General features: G+C 44.5%; 1 protein-coding gene across 1 annotated transcript; it reads left to right on the plus strand.

The window, feature by feature from the left end:
* Positions 1-10,786: 10,786 nt before the first annotated feature.
* LOC143850185 (uncharacterized) lies at positions 10,787-20,375 on the plus strand. The gene is made up of 4 exons (XM_077359453.1): positions 10,787-11,623; positions 12,039-12,554; positions 18,081-18,404; positions 19,108-20,375. Exons 1-4 carry the CDS (start codon positions 10,976-10,978, stop codon positions 19,492-19,494), a joined length of 1,875 nt encoding a protein of 624 aa, XP_077215568.1. The 5' UTR covers positions 10,787-10,975; the 3' UTR covers positions 19,495-20,375.
* Positions 20,376-22,001: the final 1,626 nt, after the last annotated feature.

Genomic DNA, 22,001 nt, shown 5'->3' on the forward strand with positions numbered 1-22,001 from the left:
GCCCGTTTGTGAACGGTGCCTCTTTTCTCGAATCCATTTGTGAATGGTATCTTCCTCCTTGAGCCCGTTTGTGAACGGTGCCTCATTTCTCGAGTCCATTTGTGAATGGTCTTGTCTTCTCCTTGAGCCCGTTTGTGAACGGTGCCTCTTTTCTCGAGTCCATTTGTGAATGGTTTTCTATCCTCCTTGAGGCCGTTTGTGAACGGTGCCTCATTATCCAAGTCCATTTGGGAATGCTTCTTATCCTCGTTGAACCCGCTTGTGAGCGGCGTCTCATCTCCTTCTAAAAACTGTTTGAGAGCGATCTTTGTCCTTTCCCTTCAGAATCCATTCGAAAATGATATCTCATTCTCTAATTGCCCGTTTGTGAACGGCGCCGCATCGAGTTTTTATTATTATTCAAGTTCTAGGGTTTCATCTAAGGTTTTGCATTATGTTAAGGTGCGTTGTATCTAGAGAGTCCTTTGTCGATTAAAACTACGCAAAATGGTTCTGTCATTTTTAACTTTGGTATTCAATGACTACGTCATCTCTACCAAAGAGGGGCATCTGTAGACACCCCATTTTGTTTTGTTTTAATCAACAAATAAATTAGTGTGTTAAATCCATGTGAGAACCCCCTCTATCATTGATTTATATGTTTTAGGTCATTAATATCTTGATCTGACTTTACGGATCATCAATCGGGACAAAATAAGCTAGGGTCACTTCATAGCCCGGACCCTGATTCCATTCCGAGACCCGATTTCCGTAAATCGTTAGATCAATGGCAGATCATGACCTGGTCTAACCATCCAAAACCACCTAACCTCTCCTCTCATCCTAACCATTCAAACCTCACCTAACCTCACCTAACCTCTCCTCCCATCATAACCATCCAAACCTCACCTAACCTCACCTAACCTCACCTAACATCACCTAACCTCACCTAACCTTACCTAACCTCACCTAACCTCACCTAACCTCCTATCCCATTCTCCTATAAATACCCTCTCATCTCACCAAAGAAAAGAAGGAAAAAAAAGAAAAGAGGAGAGAACCCCTCTCTTAGAAAATTCAAGCCCTCTCTCTAGACCAAATCCCTCTTCTCCATAAGTTTGCATGGAATATCGTCTACAAAAAGGTATGTCTTTTGGAATTTTATTTTCTTTTCTATATTTGTAGGATTGAGTGTTGTTTTTGCGTATATTTTGGTTGATGTCATGTTTAATTTTGTACTAGTTTGGCCTTGGTCATGTTCTCACTTATGCTAAATATAATTAATGTGTTAGGGTCATTAGAACCTATTTGCAATGGGATGTTGAAATCATTGGCTTGTTAGGGAATTTAGATTTCTTTTGGGAAAACAATTCATTAAAATTTTTTGAACATTTACAAGAAAGAAAACTTGAATTTTACATGAATTATCAAAACCCATTTAATTTGGCTTACAAAACCTCCATCTTTCAATTGATAACAACAGCCCCCACTCCAATTTGATAACAACAGCCCCCACTCAATCTCAAGAACCCAATATCCATACCCCACCTTGCCAAGTAGATAAAAACAACCCCTTTTTCAAACATCCCATTTGAATCTAATCTCAGGCCCATTCAAGCCATTTTTCATATTCACCGTCTTTTAATCACTAAAAAAATAAGAACTATCAAAAGAAAACATGGGGGTGCCAATATCATTCCCGTCATAGTGCTAGCTGTTAGACTTTAAACAGATTTTTCGACCTCTAAACAACAGAATCGTGGGAAATGGTTAACTACAAAGTCGTAGATATTTTCGTGCCGTTTCCAACGAGTATTCGTGCTAGATCAGACAGCGAGCGGTTAAAAAGTTAAGTCCAAAATGGTTGCGGCACACCTTTAGGCATTTCCAGTTTAATGTTGCTGTCCTTTTGTTTGCAACACAAATTCGAACCTCTAAATCACAGATTTACAAACAATGGAGAACTACAAAGTTGTAGCCCTATAAAAGATCTTTCCAACGCATGTTTGTACGTTGAATTTGGCCAAGCGGTTAAAGAGTTACGACAGTTTTAGTGGGCTGCATTTGTCAGATCTTTTAATGGTCAATGGTTTGTCGAATTTGTGCAATTGTCAAAACTTGGTTGTGTTAACGTCATTTTCCAAACCAAAATCGAAAGACATTAATCTAAAGTACATCCAACCTAAAATTAACAAAACTAAAATTCACCCATTTAAAATCCACTGATAAAAATCCGTTAAAAGCCATTAACCAAAAGACCACTAAAAATTTCAAATGAAACTAAAACCTTCTAAATAAACAACTTTAAAAGCTACCAAACACACTAAATACCTTCAGATAATAAAAGCTTCAAGAAAACTCTAAAAGTTTCCACAAATCCAAAAGAATTCGAGATTCCCAAGAGCCGGTGGATTCAAAATTCCTTTAGGAACCCTTAGAGCCCAATTTAGGAACACTGGTGTCGTGTCGTGTCGTGTCCTAAGTTTTAGGGAGTCTTAGGTTTTAGGGAGTCCTAGAGTCAGGAGTCCGGCCTCATCACGGACGCTTGCTATGTATAGCAACCGTGCCATAGGTCTAGTTACACTAGTCACCCAATCTTTCCCTAGGACAAGCCTAGTAAACTAGGATGTAAGGCAAACCTGCATTAGTCTAAGGGACCATTTGCATTTAGATGAGAATCATATAGCATCTTAGATGAAATCTTAAGATAATAAAATCCTCAACTTGAATTAAATAACTTCTCCTAAAACTGTTGAAACAGTCAATCCCGTCTAGGTCGGTGTCCTAGTTGAGTTAGGCATAAGTAGCTTAGCTTAGGTGCACCGAACTACGTCGACTCTGATCCCAGTGAGGCTTGGGTACGTAGGCAGCTTGGATGTCTGATGGCATACCACCCGCGAGTCGGCACCACAAACAAATTGTGGTGTTTTGTATATTAATTTTCTTGTAAATGCTTAATCAAATCACTTAGGATTTTCCATGAAATTAGAATTCTAGGAGAACTGTCACTTAGATTGAATCCAGACAAATTAATAAATCAAGATACACATCTAGGATTCACATTGAAATTAGATTCTAGGATGCATGTCACTTAGTTCGCACATTAACATAGAGTTGAATGAGCCATTTAAAATAAATTTAAAAGAGTTAGCTTTTGGAATCGAAGACCGATTATCGGGCAGGAATGGTGCATGTGGCGGATAACTCCCCATACCTTCCATTCTCGTAACCAGGTAGCGAGTCTAGATTTCTGGTTAATTACGGGTCCTAGATCCCACATCTAGGTGGCGACTCTGTCAGTCTCTTTCGTGTGGAATTCGGATTGCCTTAGTGATCCCAAGTTCACAGGAAAGATTAATTCAAATCAACATTAAAATGCACACGCCAATCGCGTGGATACGAGAGACCAAAAGAGAGAGCGCGCGGCGGCTCGCGCCCCACACCCCTCTCGCGGGATCAGGGTACCACACGCACCTGTTCTAATGCATGTGTCATGGCCAAAATAGCTCCCCTACCATCACTGTGTGGCTGAGTTATGTGATATCCATCACCTAATAGAAAACAAATATCTCATTAACAGATCAATCAAAAGAATTACAGAGAACTATAAGTCTATCCATATGAATGTCTGAAAAGAAGACCTAACATCACATAGCCTCGAACCTCAGCATAAATTTTTGCTCCTCGTTCCCGTGCATGCTCAAGTGCCTTTATTTTACAAGAAAGCAACAATACGAGAATGTGCCACATGATTGATGCAGAATCTCAATTAGACTTTAAAAATAAACAACAGTTACAAACAAGCTATAATCAACAATAGTGACAAAAAGATGGAAGAAACAAGATTCCACAAGATGTCTAGTATCAATATAGCACCAAAGCACCATTTGGCACAGTAGTTTACATCGAGAGTGACTAGCAGTGATGCAGATTGTAGGTCAAATAAGAGGCATATTTGCCCAATAGAATTATTTAGACATTTGCCTCAATACGTGCAAGGGACCCAGCTTCCCGATCTCGAGTCAAAGTTTTTTCAACTTGATCCTATGCAGCCTGCCGTTTTCAAGGTCGGAATGTTAGGAAATAATCCTAACCATGGTTGTGGCCTTAGCAAGATCGACGGCCGAGATCATACTTGTTGGTTAGTTTTGGTTATATGAAAAGACATAACCATTTAGAGAAGAGATGTAAATGTATTGAAAGGTTGTTTGAGGGATGAACCAGCGTGATGAGGAGTTGCGTCCCTTCCCTTAAACATCTATAAAACTCTTCATGGGTCCCTACTTGCACACATCCATTATCGCAGCCCATCCTTTGCAATCCACAGCAAAAGGGAGAAGAAGCCGGTCCCCATCACCGTCGGTTGTGGAGCAAGGAGAAACTCAAAGAGAAATTCTTTCCGACATAATAAGAAAACAACATGCATGGCTTCCGGTATGTTGCTTTTCTATTTCAATTCAATCCATATTGTTAATTGCGTTTTTCTCAAAGTTTGACCGCCAAAGATCCGTTACCCGTGTTCCTGTTATGATGAACACTTACATGTGGTATCAAAGCCACGGTTAAGGCGAGAAAACGGAGAGAAAATCACAAATTTGGTGAAAATTTGATTGGAATAGGGTTTTAGCGGTATAAAGACCTCGTATTTTGATTTCTGCCATCAGTCCACCAATCTGATCGACTATTGAGTGGCACTGAAATGTTGCTTGTGTTCCCACGAATCCAACGCAACAAACGGTTCGTCGATCTGATGTCTGGATTGCGTTTGGTGGCGATTTAAAGATGAAATTTTTAATTTTTGGAACGCTTTGCACATCGCCGGAAAACAGCGTGCCGCCGGAAAACGGTTGCTCCCACCGGTGATTTTCTGACATGGTTACAAATTTCGTTCCGAGATGAGTCCAACGGCGTGTCGTGCGCCTCAATTAGACTTCAAACGAAGCCGCAATGATAAATCAAATTTTCAGTGTTTTTTTCTGATTTTGCTGGAATTTTCACTATTTTAATGAAGAAGACGATGAATAGTGTCGGGCTTCGCAGGCCGAACCGGGCCACGCGGGCCCATCAAGGATCCGCGATCGGTTTTTCAATTAGAAAGGGCCCAGTAGACCCTCTAAGCCCACCAGACGGCTTGGCCCTACCCGGCCCAAACGGCTCAAATCTGTGTTTGACTCGGTTTGGCCCATTTTTGTGATATTTTTTGCCTGATTATAGTGGTTCTGGGGGTTTTGCACCCTTCTGAATCCATGTTTTGGGTCAGTTTTGGCATTTAGGATCTATATCATATAGGTACAGTGTAAATTCAGAAACTTTTGATTTTTCAAGTTGGTTTTGAGTCAAAAGTTTTGGAGTTTTGGGCTCGGATTAGACTGGTTCCTAAGGTTTTAGACCGTTCTGAACCCATCTTAGGGATCGGTTTTGGCATTTGAGCACTGCATAATATAGTGACAGTGCAACTTCAAAAGACTTTTGATTTTATAAGTGTGATTTTAAATCAAAGTTTGGAGGTTTGGGGCTAGGGTTAGATCAGTTCCAAGGGTTTTGGCCCTTCTAAATTCATTTATGTTTTCAGTTTCGGCATTTAAACACTATTTGATATGAGTCCAGCAATCTTTATTACTTTTGGGCTTTTAAAGTGTGTTTTGAGTTTGATTATGATTCCAAACTCTTAAGGAACTTAGCCAAATGCAATAGGGCAGTGATTTTTTAATGAATTTATTACTGATTTATTATTCTAATTAAGGCAGTTGACTCATTTGGTTTCAAATTTATTAAAAGACTAATATTGTTTATATGCGTTGTGCTTTGCATATAACTTAGTGATTTAACTTATTGTTAAAGTCACATGTGAGACCATACGCTTGTTTGTACATATTGTTCATTAGTTCAAGTTGATTATAGATTGTTATCTTCTTATTTGAATGAACAAATGAACAAAGAACCTCGATTCCACATGGGAAATGGAATCGCTTAAGGTTAAGTGGTTAATTTTGAAAAATGTGTCGCATATAGTGACACCTTATGAATTATGAAACCACTTTGAGTTGCGTCTGTTTGTCCAAGAACAACACTCAGCCCAACGGATGACTGTTGCTTTGCACAAATAGGCGGTGCGAGGAGGCTAGGCCTGGGTAACTCGGTTTGGGGTTGTGCTTCTGCCCAACGGTGATGTGTGCCCATAGTACTAGGTTATTTGGCCCTAGTTGGTCTCATGGGAGAGCCAATTGTGTGCCGTGGCACGGCCCAACGGACGGCCCACGGTGGCACGGCCCAACGGAGAGCCAATTGTGTGCCGTGACACGCCTAGTGTCTCGCCAGAATCACAATATTGTGATTGCCTGAATTGAAAATCGTTTGTGTATTGTGGCACAGCCCAACGGACAGCCCACAATGACACGTCTGACGTTTCGTAAGGATCACATTTATGTGTTTCTGTGATTCTGGGCAATCCAACTATCTTCCCTAAAGATGAATGACTCAGTATTGTATTTGAGAACCAATTGTGTGCTGTGGCATAGCCCAACGGACGACCCACGGTTATACACCAGTGTCTCTTCATAATCATGGTATTGTGTTTTCTAAAGTAGAAACCAATTCTGCATCGTGGCACGGCCCAACGGACGGTCCATGATGGTACATATAGTATCTAATTAGAAGCACACTTATCTATCATCATGATTTTATACATTTTAGTCATTTTTTCAGTTTGATTGATTAAAATCGTGGATTGAGTTAATTATACTCCATTTGTGGACTGAATATGTGTTATAAGAAGTAAGCATGTTTGGAACTGCAAGTCTGTGTCTGTGACATTGAAGTTGTTGGTATCTTAGTGGCTTTTCTAGATACCGATTATGTTGGGTACTTTAGTGGGTCAGAAACCTTAGCAAGTGATGGAATAGATCTGCATAATTCAAGACTACAAAAGGCTAGAGTATGCATCATTGAATGACAGGCTCACTAAACCCACATCTAAAAGATGCTTATGAATAGTGGGAGTTCAATGTTAGTATCAATCTAGTAGTAATGGTAGACTTCCATTTTTTATGCAATTCGAGATGTTTTTAAGACTCAAAAATGTGAAGGAGTTCTTGAATGTAGTTAGTGAATATTTTAGAGGATCGTTTGAAGCACTTGCAAATACTCTTATGATGTGTTTTGATAACCTTAAAGTATATTCACCAAAGTTGTAGTTTTGAGCACATTTTGGAAGGCTTTAGATTCAGAACCTTGGTTGTGCTCACTTTACGACACACCTCTTGGTTATTCTAAATGGCAACATTAGAGTCCCGAAGATATAGACTAGCCTTAGCATTATCAATTAAATAGTGAACTTAGTATCAAGTGCCATTATCTTGAATAATAAATGACACAAAAAGTATGGATCTTTTAAGTTTGATATGGCCTAGAATTAATACCATACCTTTGTATATTATGATTCCTATTTAGTAAGTACTCCGGAAAAGATTTGTGAATAGATTAAGGCATTACTATTCACATTTAGAATTCTATGTGAGGTCTTCATGCGAGTTAGGTGCTTAGTAGAGGAGAGTATACCATTATATCGGGAAATAGAATAAAGGTGGTTGTTGAATCCATTGTTACTCGCCACTCTTTTCTGAAATTTTGGCTTCATATGAACTAGAAATCTTATTCTAGAAAAACTTAATTCCTTTGGCTATGAATCAAGGTCTGGAAGTATAATGGATTCTCTCTAGTTTTCCATTTCCCATTTAGTGAGTTTGGTTCTCTTCAGGGCAATCCTTATTGACTTATATTGCTCTTCTCTCAAGGTCAGACTTGGCCCACCTTGCATTTGAATGAGATAATCGGTATTGTTAGAAATAAATGAAATCGCGTGGACAAGAATTTATCCAATCAGTGGCTTAAGTTTTGTAAGCACATATCTGAGGATAGTTGGGTAAAAGAAGAATTCTAGATTCACTTATTTATATTTTGGACCACCAAATGGACCGTTTGGATCATCCTATTGTGTATTGTGTGTACTGCATTATTTGAAAAAAAAATAAAAAAAACTGGACTATATGTGCATACACTATAATGTGCTGCACTCCATCAAAAGATGATGTGTAAAATAGTGGGGCTCACGCACTAAAGAGAAACTGAGTATCATGGAAACCTCTTTAGATTGGAGGGTTGCGATCATCCTGTGTAAATGATTTTTGGGGCACAACCTATTTACATTGTGGCCCATCAAATGGATGGTTTGGATCATCTTTTGGTGCGGGTTGTACGGTAATATTAAGGCCCAATTGTAGGCCCCCCCCTATAATTTTCAAAACAAAGTGCATGGTCCACAGCATAGGATGATCCAAGCCGTCCATATGATGGGCCACAACGTAAATAGTTGTACGCCATGCCCATATAGGGTATGTTGAGCACGTGAGCTTAGAGTTAGGCTTTGTTCCTTCTCCTTATCTCACCACTCTGTGTCTGGTCCTACCGTAGACAAGAGAAACAGAGGCGAGAGACTAGTACTCGACCGGTGTTAGACAAACGGAGGAAACCTAAACCCCTTTTTTTGTTTCAATTATCGTATTGAGGCGGTCGCTACATGATTCGGGAATAATACCTTGAGGACCCAAATCATGTAGTAAACATCCCTATTTCCGGTAATACAATTCAATTACTTTATTCTTTAAAAAAAGGGACTAAGCTTAATCACAATAAAGGATAAAAAGTTAAAGCTTTTGCTAAAGTTCTCTAAAAATGCCAAGCCAAGTCAAGAGATCAGGTTTACCCAGGCATGAGGGGTGCCTAGCACCTTCCCCGAATCTAATCATATCCCCTACTCAGATATTTGTAAAGAACATGCCTAAAAGTAGAGTAAATCATCGGTTCTAGGCCCTAACCTAGATGGCCACTCAGAGATTCCCTTTTCATTGAAATCTGGACTCCGACCCAAGTTCACAGGAAACGCAGACATTCACAAACACCCCATTTGACACACAACCACGCGCATGCTGCAGCGGCCCGGGGACGTCACAGGATGGGAACGGGCTCCCACACCATCCAATCTATAAGGTTTCGATAATTTACAATTTCTTTTTCAATTGGAGGGCTAAGATCATCCTATGGAAATGATTTTTTGAGATACAACCTATTTACGGTGTGGCCCATCAAATGGATGATGTGGGTCTTCCTGTACTGTGGGAGTACGGTTTATTTGGAAAACATGGGTGGGGCCTACCTTGCTCAAAGTTTAAAACAAATTAATTGTAGGGCCCACCAACCATTCATATTGTGTGTGGGGAGAGAGAGAGTAGTTGTACTGCTGTAGAGTAGCAAGGGGTTTTTATCCAGGAAGGGGGATATCACTCCACGTGATAAACGGGATGAATTATTGGTGCTGTAGGAATGGGAAATATCACTCTCCAACAAGAAACAGAAATCAATTATTGGTGCCATGTGTTAGGAAAAAGGCATTGAAGAGAGCTCGAATCTCCATATAACACAGTTAAAGCGGTGAAAAGGACCAATCAACGGGTCCCCTTTTAACGTGATTTGACGTGTTAAAGTTACCACCGTTCACGTTAGGGGTGAACATGGTTCCGGTTCGAACCGAGGAACCGAACCGAACCGGCACATTTGGTTCGGTTCGGTTCGGTTCCATTTCTATATGGTTCGGTTCCAGTTCAGAAATCCGGGAACCGGTGCAAATTCGGTTCGGTTCTGGGTTTGGGATTTCAGAACCGAGAACCGAATTGGTTTAATGTAATCTTTGCTTTGGATATTAGGGCCTTATTATTTTCCAAATTTGTAGTTCATGGCTTCATGCATTGCCAAAATTTGTACATTATTATCCCATCTGTTTGTACTTCTTCATCCTTCATATAAGTTTTGCATTGCCCAAATTTGTGCCTGTTACTGTTACTGTTAGTGCTTGTAATTCATATATAAACAAGGCCATTGGTGAAGGTTGGGTAAACCCAGAACCGAACCGAACCGAACCGATTATATATGGTTCTGGTTCGGTTTGGTTCCACATATATATGGTTCGGTTCTGGTTTCAATTTCAGGGAACCGATTATATATGGTTCGGTTCTGGTTCCAATTTCAGGGAACCTATTATATATGGTTCGGTTCTGAGTTTAGCCCAAAACCGAACCGAACCGGACCATGTCCACCCCTAGTTCACGTTGTAAGGGGCGAATGCGAAGGGGTGAAAATATTTCTCCCCACCGTTTTTTCAAAGTGTTTTCCATCGAAAGAGCAAAAGAGTAAATGTCTTATTTTAGACTTATAATGCTGCCCAGCTGTCCCCCATGGTAGACGAAAGTGACCTTCTTTATCGTGAGAGCGCACATGAATTGCGGTATAAATCCAGGAGTAGAGGTGCACGGCTTCTAGCATCCTCTTTCTCTAATGCAAAATAACTTGGCCATGGCTTTCCCGACTGGTCCTCGGCGGACGACCGGTGTACTCGACACGATCACCTACTTCTTCAACGACATGTACACGGAGTTTAAATCGAATGAGGGCTTGACCAATTACGGTGAAAAAGAATTTTTCTGAGAAATTCTCCCATTTTCCCTTCGATTTGGAGAAATTCGTCCGGCGAATTTCAAGGGTGAATTTTCCTGAGAAATTCTCCTACTTTTCCTTCGATTTGGAGAAATTCGTCCTGCGAATTTCGAGGGTTCCACGTCACCCGACAAGCGCCCGACATAACCGGCGGTCAAAATTCCTATTTCTGCTAAATCCCTACCAAACACCCCTCGGGTAATTAGGAGAATTACATTCCCTGCTATTTTACTCAAAAAAACGTAACCAAACAGTCCCCCCTTAAATTGGGCCCTTCGGAGAAACATCCTTTTTGATTCGGTTCAAATTGGGCGGCCCTTCGGAGAAACATCCTTTTTTATTTTTCGTGTTTAAATTGGAGGAAAGAGTGCACATGAATTGCTGTACAAATCCGGGAGTAGAGGTGCACGGCTTCTAGCATCCTCTTTCTCTACTGCAAAGTAACTTGGCCATGGCTTTCCCGACTGGTCCTCGGCGGACGACCAGTTTACTCGACATGATCAGCTACTTCAACAACATGTACACGGATTTTAAATCGAATGAGGGCTTGACCAAACACTCCATTTACAAAGTCCCCCCTTACATATCCAATACCAACAAAACTGCATACGAACCTCACATCGTCTCTATTGGCCCTTACCATCACGGAAAGCCCCACTTGAAATCCATGGAAGAACATAAACACAGGGCTCTCCATCACCGTCTCGAACGATCCAAGAAAACCATCGATTATTATAGGAAGGTGTTGGACAACAAAGTGAAAGATCTGATGGATTCTTATGAGCAGCTCGATGAAGAATGGCGCGATCAAGACAAGTTCTTACAGCTTATGCTCCTAGACGGCTTCTTTTTGCTCGAGCTCTTGCGCTCTTATTGCAGTTTCAACGATCATGATATCATGGACCCAGCTTTTTCCTTGCTTCTATCTGCCCGGATCAGAAACGATTATGAAATCAACGACCCAGTTTTTAGCATTGATGGATCTGTCAATATCCTTCCGTATATAGTATCCGACCTTTTAATGGTTGAAAACCAGTTGCCTCTGCTGGTTCTTCAGACGATAATTGCTATTGAATGGCACGTTATGGGGAGACAAGAGGTGAGTCTTTTCCCCAAAACCCATCATCCATCCAATTTCTGGTTTAGAAATGTTATTTCCAACCCCTTTCCCTAAAAATGGCTGCAAAATTAGCCTGAAACTCCACCCACTTTAGTTGGACTTTTCAGTTGTTCCCTTTTGACTGATCGGAGCAGCTCACAATAATTAGATGATCTAAGCCCTTCATTAGAAGAGTTTGTCTTCATCCATGAGGTGGCTGCTCTCACATGCAACAAGCCATTAGAAAGAAAATCTTTTTAGCAAATCCCTTATTTTTAATATAGCAGCTCACTTTGGGGCCATTCCTCTCCTGGTATACCTACGTTCCTTCAATACAAAATCATTAGAAAGAAAATCTTTTTAGCATCTTCCACTCGAGAAAGAGAGCTAACATTATCTCTTTAATTTTACGCAGCATTACACAATCTTGAACATTCTTGTGGCGACGTTCTTTATACCTGCAATGAAACCAGACCCAGACATAAGGGACGGCCTACACATGTTGGACATAGTCCGAAAGCTCATTATTTTTGGCCCACCAGCAAACACCAGCAGTCGTTACTCCTTAAATTTTTGGCCACCAGCAAACACAAGCAGTCAATCATCCATAAATTTTTGGCCCATCAGCAAACCCCGCAGTCATTTATCCAGTGCCATCATGCCGTCGTTCTCAGACCTGTTTGATGTCAGAGTTAAGTTAAAGCGGAGCGAAACACAAAGCATCAGAGATATAACATTCAGTAATGGCATCCTTAGTCTCCCAGTTTTCATAGTCGGAGGTGGAGCCAAATCCTTCTACCTAAATGTCCTCGCCTTCGAGCGGCTTCACCACCGTGCAGGCCACGAAGTGAGTTCCTTCGTTGCCTTTATGTATGGTGTTAGACCTAAAATCGGTAACAGGTACAGCAGTGATGTAAGAGCTGAGCTGAATGACTAGGGGAGCTGAGTCCTGAAGGACCGGAGTGAACGAGGAGTGAAGTGGTCGAGAGAGAGTCCTGCTATGAGGGCTGAGTCCTGCACAAGGCAAGCGAGGTCAGAAGACCAGACCGGGTTTTACTCCGGACAGGCCCTTCGACACTCAAGTCAGTATGAGCAGGAGTGAAGGGGAGATGTCTAAGAGTTTAGGGAGAGAAAGGATTTTCGCATTACCCATTGGTTTGAGCTTTGAATCCCTTTTTATAGGGAAAACCTGGTGAGGTGTCCTGGACAGGTGTCCAGGACAGATGGCGGCCTGTAAGAGGCTGGAGTTCACCTACTCCAGGAAAGGTGGCAGGCTGTGAGTGGCTGGAGTTCACCTACTCTGGGACAGGTGGCAGCCTGTGAGTGGCTGGAATTTACCTGCTCTGGGACAGGTGGCAGCCTGTGAGTGGCTGGAGTTTTTACACCCCATCAGTTGCCCCCCAGTTTTCCAAGTCATTGAGTGACTTGGGAAAGTGTGGTTGATCGCTTATCTGGATGGACAGGTGTTGTGTGGAAGTGAATCGGAGGGTTCAGTCTGGAGGTCCAGTCTGGAGTCCGGCTGGAAGTTGAGTCCGGAGGTCCAGTCCGGAGTCCGGCTGGAAGTGAAGTCCGGAGATCCAGTCCGGAGTCCGGCTGGAAGTGGAGTCCGGAGATCCAGTCCGGAGTCCGGCTGGAAGTTGAGTCCGGAGATCCAGTCCGGAGTCCGGCTGGAAGTGGAGTCCGGAGATCCAGTCCGGAGTCCGGCTGGAAGTTGAGTCCGGAGGTCCAGTCCGGAGTCCGGCTGGAAGTGGAATCCGGAGATCCAGTCCGGAGTCCGGCTGGAAGTTGAGTCCGGAGATCCAGTCCGGAGTCCGGTTGGAAGTGGAGTCCGGAGATCCAGTCCGGAGTCCGGCTGGAAGTGGAGTCCGGAGATCCAGTCCGGAGTCCGGCTGGAAGTGGAGTCTGGAGATCCAGTCCGGAGTCCAGTTGGAAGTTGAGTCCGGAGATCCAGTCCGGAGTCCGGCTGGAAGTGGAGTCCGGAGTCCGGCTGGAAGTTGAGTCCGGAGATCCAGTCCGGAGTCCGGCTGGAAGTGGAGTCCGGAGATCCAGCCCGGAGTCCTGCTGGAAGTTGAGTTCGGAAATCCAGTCCGGAGTCCGGCTGGAAGTTGAGTTCGGAAATCCAGTCCGGAGTCCGGCTAGTGTTGAGTCTGGAGGTCCAGTCCGGAGTTCGGCTGGAGTTGAGTCCGGAGATCCAGTCCGGAGTCCGGCCGGAGTTGAGTCTGGAGGTCCAGTCCGGAGTTCGGCTGGAGTTGAGTCCGGAAATCCAGTCCGGAGTCCGGCCGGAGTTGAGTCCGGAAATCCAGTCCGGAGTCCGGCCGGAGTTGAGTCTGGAGGTCCAGTCCGGAGTTCGGCTGGAGTTGAGTCTGGAGGTCCAGTCCGGAGTTCGGCTGGAGTTGAGTCCGGAGATCCAGTCCGGAGTCCGGCCGGAGTTGAGTCTGGAGGTCCAGTCCGGAGTTCGGCTGGAGTTGAGTCCGGAAATCCAGTCCGGAGTCCGGCTAGTGTTGAGTCCGGAAGTCCAGTCCGGAGATCCAGTCCGGAGTTCGTCAGTCCGGCTGGAGATGAACTGGATTTTGTCCTGTAGCGCTTTGCGCCATATCCAGTTCGGCTTGAGATGAGCTGGATTTTGTCCTGTAGCGCTATCCAGTTCGGCTTGAGATGAACTGGATTTTGTCCTATAGCGCTTTGCGCTATATCCAGTTCGGCTTGAGATGAACTGGATTTTGTCCTGTAGCGCTTTGCGCCATATCCAGTTCGGCTTGAGATGAACTGGATTTTGTCCTGTAGCGCTATCCAGTTCGGCTTGAGATGAACTGGATTTTGTCCTGTAGCGCTTTGCGCTATATCCAGTTCGGCAGTCCGGTTGGAAATGAGTCCGGAGATCCAGTCCAGAGTTTGAGCCAGTCCGGCTGGAAATGAGTCCGGAGATCCAGTCCGGAGTTCGTCAGTTCGGCTTTTGGAGCAGTCCGGAGCTTATCAGTCCGGATTTTGTCAGTCCGGAGCTTGGAGCAGTCCGGATTTTGGAGCAGTCCGGAGCTTATCAGTCCGGATTTTGGTCAGTCCGGAGCTTGGAGCAGTCCGGAGCTTATCAGTCCGGATTTTGTCAGTCCGGAGCCTGGAGCAGTCCGGATTTTGTTAGTCCGGAGCTTGGAGCAGTCCGGAGCTTATCAGTCCGGATTTTGTCAGTCCGGAGCTTGGAGCAGTCCGGATTTTGGAGCAGTCCGGAGCTTATCAGTCCGGAGCTTGGAGCAGTCCCGATTTTGGAGCAGTCCGGAGCTTATCAGTCCGGATTTTGTCAGTCCGGAGCTTGGAGCAGTCCGAATTTTGGAGCTTATCAGTCCGGATTTTGTCAGTCCGGAGCTTGGAGCAGTCCGGATTTTGGCTTCGACCGGACTGATTCTGACGTTTTGTAGGACGCGTCGTATTCAGTCCGGAGTTCGGAGTACGGCTTGCACAGGACTGATTTTTTGTCGTCTTGCGCCCAGTCCGGTTCGGACCGGACTGCTTTTTGTCGTTTTGCTGAAACGCGTTATATCCAGTCCGGCTGGGGCCGGACTGATTTTTGTCGTCTTGCGGCCAGTCCGGTTTGGACCGGACTGCTTTTTGTCGTTTTGCTGAAACGCGTTATATCCAGTTCGGAATTATCCGGACTGATTTTTGTCATCTTGCGGCCAGTCCGGTTCGGACCGGACTGGTTTTTGTCGTTTTGTTGAAACGCGTTATATCCAGTTCGGATTTTGCCGGACTGATTTTTGTCGTCTTGCGGCCAGTCCGGTTCGGACCGGACTGGTTTTTGTCGTTTTGTTGAAACGCGTTATATCCAGTCCGGCTGGGGCCGGACTGAATTTTGTCCTGTAGCGAGACTCGTCATATCCAGTTCGGCCTGAGATGTTCTGAACGGCTTAGGATGACCAAGTTTTATTGAACTTGGGTTTCCGGGCAGCGAGTACCCTAGTTTTAGCGAACTGGGTTTCCAAGTAGCGAGTACCCGAGTTTTAGTGAACTGGGTTTCCACGCGGCGTTGGTTTTTGCGTCCGGGCTGGTTCCGGACCAGGAGTGAGCTCCCGATCTTTGCGGAGACGAGCCGTGGCGATCCAAGCAGCGAGTACCCAGTTTTAGCGAACTGGGTTTCTAGAGTACCCGAGTTTTATTGAACTGGGTTTCCAAAGTACCCAAGTTTTAGTGAACTGGGTTTCCAGGCGGCGATGGTTTTTGCATCCGGGCTGGTTCCGGACCAGGAGTGAGCTCCCGATCTTTGCGGAGACGAGCCGTGGCGAACCAAGCAGCGAGTACCCCGTTTTAGCGAACTGGGTTTCCAGAGTACCCGAGTTTTATTGAACTGGGTTTCCAAAGAGTACCCAAGTTTTATGAACTGGGTTTCCAGAGAGTACCCAAGTTTTATGAACTGGGTTTCCAGAGAGTACCCAAGTTTTATGAACTGGGTTTCCAGATACAAGAGGGAGACTGAGTCTGCAAAAAGATTATATTATTCATATTAACATAAATTTAATTTACAAAATCACCTTTCATGCAGGACGATTTGACTTAGTGAGTTGGTGCTGAGTGCTGCTGCTGAAAGAGGAGCCGATCAGAGCGACTTTCTCACTATCTTCTGGGCATAGCGGGATGGAGAGGAGGTCTTCAGCGGGTTGAGTCCCCCTGAGCTCATCCCTTACATCAAGCAGTTCGATTGGCAGTGATTCCACTGCATTTTTGCCTTTGAGTGCCATCGCGTAGCACTCCCTGGATTGAGGTTGATCTCCTCGAACTTCTCCCACGCCGTTGGGGGTTATGAACTTCATCTTTTGGTGATAAGCCGAAGCCACTGCACGAATCATTTTCTGGCCAGGCCGTCCTAAGATAGCATTATAGACCGAAGTGGCCCTTACTACCAGAAAGTTGACCATGGCAAAAGCTTGACAAGGTGGGTCTCCGACAAGAACAGGGAGCTCGATCTGCCCCACCACTTTCACGACCTCTCCGGAGAAGCCAAATAAATCTGAGTTCGCTGGCTTCAGACGGTCGTCGCCTATCATCATTTTCTCAAAGGCGTGGTAGTATAGAATGTCCGCTGAACTCCCATTGTCTACGAGGATTTTCTTCACCTCCCAGTTGGCAACGAGCATGGTTAGAACCAGTGCATCGTCGTGGGGCAGGATAAGATTATCCAGATCTGCATCTGAGAAGGAGATCTCATTCTCCGTTCTCGTCTTTTTGCTGGTTGTGTGCACGGCGTTAACTCGCCGTGCATATGCTTTGCGAGCGGTAGAGGAGGTGCCCCCAGCGGCAGGCCCACCCATAATTGTACCGATGACCCCCCTTGGCTGAGATCGGGGTGCCTCAGGCTGTGCATTGGCCGGCTGAGGGGTTTTGTCCCGAGCAGGGGGCTGCTGTGATCTTCGAGGGCTGCGGCCCTGGGGGCTCTTTCCTCTGCGCTCTTGGTTGCGGCTGTCAGTTCGGATATACTTTTTCAAATAGCCCCGGCTGATGAGTTGTTCAATTTCCTGCTTGAGTTGCCAACAATCATCTGTGTCGTGGCCGTGGTCCTTGTGGAACCGGCAGTACTTTGAGGGGTCTCTCCTGTTTCCCTTGGAGATCATTCTAGCAGGCCACTTCACGAACTCTTCTTCGCTGATCGCCGCCAGTATGTGTTTTCTGGAGGTGTTGAGAGGCGTGAAGTTTTCTTCTCTTCTCTGAGGAGGCGGAGACTTCTCTCTCCTGGGAGGTTTATCCTCCCTGCGCTGCTTAGGGAGATTCTTCTCATCAGAGGTTATCCTCCGGTTTGAATTAAGAGCTGCCAGTGTTTCTTCCACCGTTATGTACTCTTCTGCCCCGGCCATAAGATCCGCTAGTGAGTTCGGATTTTGTCGAGCCACCGCTCGACGGAATTCATTAGACCTGGCGCCTGCGAGGAGCGCATTCATTGCTGCTGAGGGATCTAGATTTGGCACTTGAAGTGCCTCCCTGTTGAATCGGCGGACGAACACCTTCAGAGGCTCGTTGTCGTCCTGTCGCAAGGCCATTAGGGAAGCTGTTGTTTTCCTTGGCCTGCGGCTGCTCATGAAGTGGCGGACAAGATCCTCTCCAAAATCATCGAAATTGTTGATGGAGTTCGGTTTGATCCTGGAATACCAGTCTCTTGCCGCGCCAGTTAGCGTTGTCGGAAATGCTCTGCAAAGAAAGCCATCGGAAGCTCCGTGGAGGAGCATCATTGTTCTGAATGTCTCCAAGTGGTCCACGGGGTCTGTAGTGCCGTCATACTGAGGGACGGCGGGCATTTTAAACCCTCTGGGTGCTGGGGCACCCAGAACATCATCAGTGAACGGCGTACTGCTTGAGAACGCCCTGGAGACGGGCCGGCTCTGGTCCTTCGCCAGTTCCTCTATCCGATGATCCATCTCCTTCATTCTCTGTAGTAGCGGATCCGTCCTGTAATCCAAGGACCTGATCCTTTCCACAGACTGGCTCACCGCGGAGCCGGACTGACTCTCCGGACTCCTACGACGAGGCCGAGACTTCACTGGTGGTGCACGATCTTCATGAGCTCGGCGCCTTTGTGCGGAGAGGGACCGCGACCTTTGGCGGCGGTGAGGCTCTGTTTGGGAATGTCTCGCTGTGGGGTGATGGACTTGTCTGGTGGAGTGGTGAGTTCGATCCTCACCATGGCGCGACGACTCTCCCCTGTAGATGTCTGGTCTTTCTTGGACAGATCGCAGAGCCTCTGGGGGAGGTTGTGAAGGCGTCTGAAGCAGTTGCTGATACTGCCCAACGAGAGCTGTCATCTGTTGAAATAGAGCTTGAACTTGCTCCAGGGTGGGCAAGGGATTCAGATGTTCTGAGCGAGCCGGGCTCTGATCTGCTGTAGCAGAAGCTGCTACTACTAGTGATGCAATTCGCTCGCTCAGGGTCCTGCGGGGTAGCGCGGTTTGGGTAGTCCGCGCCCGCGCAGTAGGCATCCGCGTACTCTTGCGTCCTGCCATTTTTGTGAGTGGGGTGTAAAGACAGCTTTTAGTTCTGGGGTCCCACGGATGGCGCCAATCTGTTAGACCTAAAATCGGTAACAGGTACAGCAGTGATGTAAGAGCTGAGCTGAATGACTAGGGGAGCTGAGTCCTGAAGGACCGGAGTGAACGAGGAGTGAAGTGGTCGAGAGAGAGTCCTGCTATGAGGGCTGAGTCCTGCACAAGGCAAGCGAGGTCAGAAGACCAGACCGGGTTTTACTCCGGACAGGCCCTTCGACACTCAAGTCAGTATGAGCAGGAGTGAAGGGGAGATGTCTAAGAGTTTAGGGAGAGAAAGGATTTTCGCATTACCCATTGGTTTGAGCTTTGAATCCCTTTTTATAGGGAAAACCTGGTGAGGTGTCCTGGACAGGTGTCCAGGACAGATGGCGGCCTGTAAGAGGCTGGAGTTCACCTACTCCAGGACAGGTGGCAGGTTGTGAGTGGCTGGAGTTCACCTACTCTGGGACAGGTGGCAGCCTGTGAGTGGCTGGAATTTACCTGCTCTGGGACAGGTGGCAGCCTGTGAGTGGCTGGAGTTTTTACACCCCATCATATGGTTTAATCAAGTCTGAGAAGGATGCTCGCTTGCTCCGTTCGCATGGGATTTTATATAGCACGCTTGACAGTGACAAAGCCATTGCCGATCTAACTCAAGAGCTTGCAAGGGACATATACTTTGATACTAATAGTCCTCTTTGCGAAGTGAGAGATGCGTTGTACGAATACACGATCATAAAAGCGAACGAGAATAGAATGAAGAGGTGGAGCACAAGAGTTCGTGAGTGGCGTTTGGCTGCAGCATTCCTTCTTGTTCTTACTGTGATTCAGACCTTGTATGCAGTCCTCGCATACCATACTAATAATAAATAAGCACCCAATCCACCCACCACATCCAATCCAAAACTGGGCCTAAGGTAATAATCAAGAACTTCCCTATGAAGTGGGTATCCACCCAGCCCCACAGTGTTACTTCAATGGAGTTTTTTAATAGTTTGAAAGAACCATATGCCTCCTTTCTTTGTCTGTAATTTGATGGAACATGTTGAAGGTTTGTGATGTGGTTGGGCTCATAATTTGTCAAATATAGAACTGTATGCATCCTTTCTGTCTTTAATTTGATGGAACATGGATTTCTATTGTAGATGGTTTGTGATGGGGAGTTTGGAATCATAATTCGTTGACCCTATGGAATCCAATATACACTGTTGAAGGGGGAGATTGTTGTTTCGATGAACCTTGTTGCTGCCCCTATTCGATAGTGTGGAAATGGATTCTGGCCTCTTTGTATCCTCAAGCTCGACCCATCGAATAACTTTCGTTTCCGCACTAAATTGGAAGTTCTGGTTGAGTATGACTAATTTCAATTCCCTTGCGGATTGGAATGACACTGCATGGATGAATCAAGGCATTCTCTTCTTTCGAGAAGGACTTTGTTTATTGTTTAGATTTCTAAAGAGGGGGAATCGATTGTTATTACTGCTATAGTTATTTTGGGCATTAAAAAATCAATTGTTATTGCTGCTATAGTTTGAAGCTTAATAATATAAAAATGGAAATTCCCGTAAACAGAAATCCAGATGGTTAATGGTAAGGAAAACCTTGAAAACCCTAGATCAAACAGGAATCCATGGTGTTATTGGTGAAGCCTGATCTCAGTCTAATCTGGGGTTAGTTTTGTACTTTTATGAATTAGGGTTTTTTCTTTTCTTGTAACGCGTCTGAGAACGCCATATAAAATGATGTGATATCAGAAGCCGCCATAGTGAGATGTGTGAGGGTTTGTAATCTCTTCTTCAGAATAGTGGAATCGTTGGCCTGTCGCTCTGCCGTTGACGTAGCCCATACTAAACTGGTTGGGTGAACCACATAAATCTGGTATTCTGTTTGTATGATTTTCGTTTATCTTTGCATCATTATTCTGATGCGTTGTTAATTCCTAGCACATGGTAAAATATTAAACACACAAAAATTATAGGAAAAAGGATCCATAAAATAAAATTAAAAATCACATAAATGCAGATTTCAAACGTGAAAAAACTAGGGCATATCTTTCTCAAACATCTCAGTATCTAGTAAAAATGAGGGGGGGGGGGGAAAGAACCATAGAAGAAGGGGGAAAAACTTAAAAGCATATGATTAGAGGTTTCATTTTCTATACCTGGAAATGGCGAGAGAGAGACAGCTTGTTTTGACGCTTGAGAGGGAAGGAGGTGGCCAAAATCGATAAAAAAAATCGTGTAAAGAGTGAGAGTATATTTTCGCCATAATTTTCTCTAATTCTAGGAATAAGAATACCACCTCCCTAGGAGGGTATCATGTTGCACCAAAAATCCCCTTCCTTTTTCTGCCCGGTATCATATTTTCTTTCCCATTCCATTCCGTAAATTTCCCCAAACAACGGAAAAGCCCTAAAACGGTATCAGATACCAATTCAAAATCTCTATTCCAGCAATCCAAACGCACCCTTAATGCTCTGTATGGTTGCCGGGTTTTTTTTGTTCATGGGAGTTATGTGGGAGAAAAAAAACCCTGGGAGATAGGTGGGAAAAAAAAAGTCCTAGAAGTATCCTGGTAAAATAAAAATCCCATGTTTGGTTGACCGGATTATGGTGGTTAAAAAAAAAAACCTTTGTTTGGTTGCTTGAATTGTTGGGTAGAAAAAAATTCTTCTCAAGCTTTTTTTTGGTTCCTGAGTTTATTTTTGTTCCTGGGGTTATCTTGGGATGGGATGAAAAGGCAATCATTACAAAAGTGGGATTAAAAAATTCACCCCACAAGTAATCATTACAAGAGTGGGATTAAAATGAACCTAGTGCTAAAAGGCAACCAAACATGGGATGGGACCAAAATTTAACTTACTCTCCCACATAAATTCATGAATTGACATTAAAAAAGAGTTAAAGTCTGCCACATAGCCTTCTTTTAAGGGGGTGCGAATTTATCATCGCCCTTCTTATATCAATTTTTTTTTGTGCTTAATGCTCTGTATGGTTGCCGGATTTTTTCTGTTCCTGGGAGTTATGTGGGAGACAAAAATACCCTGGGAGATAGGTGGGAAAAAAAAAGTCCTAGAAGTATCCTGGTAAAATAAAAATCCCATGTTTGGTTATGTGGGAGAAAAAAATACCCTGGGAGATATGGTGGGAAAAAAAAAACCTTTGTTTGGTTGCTTGAACTGTTGGGTAGAAAAAAATTCTTCTCAAGCTTATTTTTGGTTCCTGAGTTTATTTTTATTCCTGGGGTTATCTTGGGATGGGATGAAAAGGCAATCATTACAAAAGTGGGATTAATAAATTCACCCCACAAGTAATCATTACAAGAGTGGGATTAAAATAAACCTGGTGCTAAAAGGCAACCAAACATGGGATGGGACCAAA

Source organism: Tasmannia lanceolata, unplaced genomic scaffold (assembly GCF_043159265.1).
Source record: "Tasmannia lanceolata isolate RefF3 unplaced genomic scaffold, GAP_Taslan_0.1 ptg000018l, whole genome shotgun sequence".
Taxonomy (NCBI): Eukaryota; Viridiplantae; Streptophyta; class Magnoliopsida; order Canellales; family Winteraceae; genus Tasmannia; species Tasmannia lanceolata.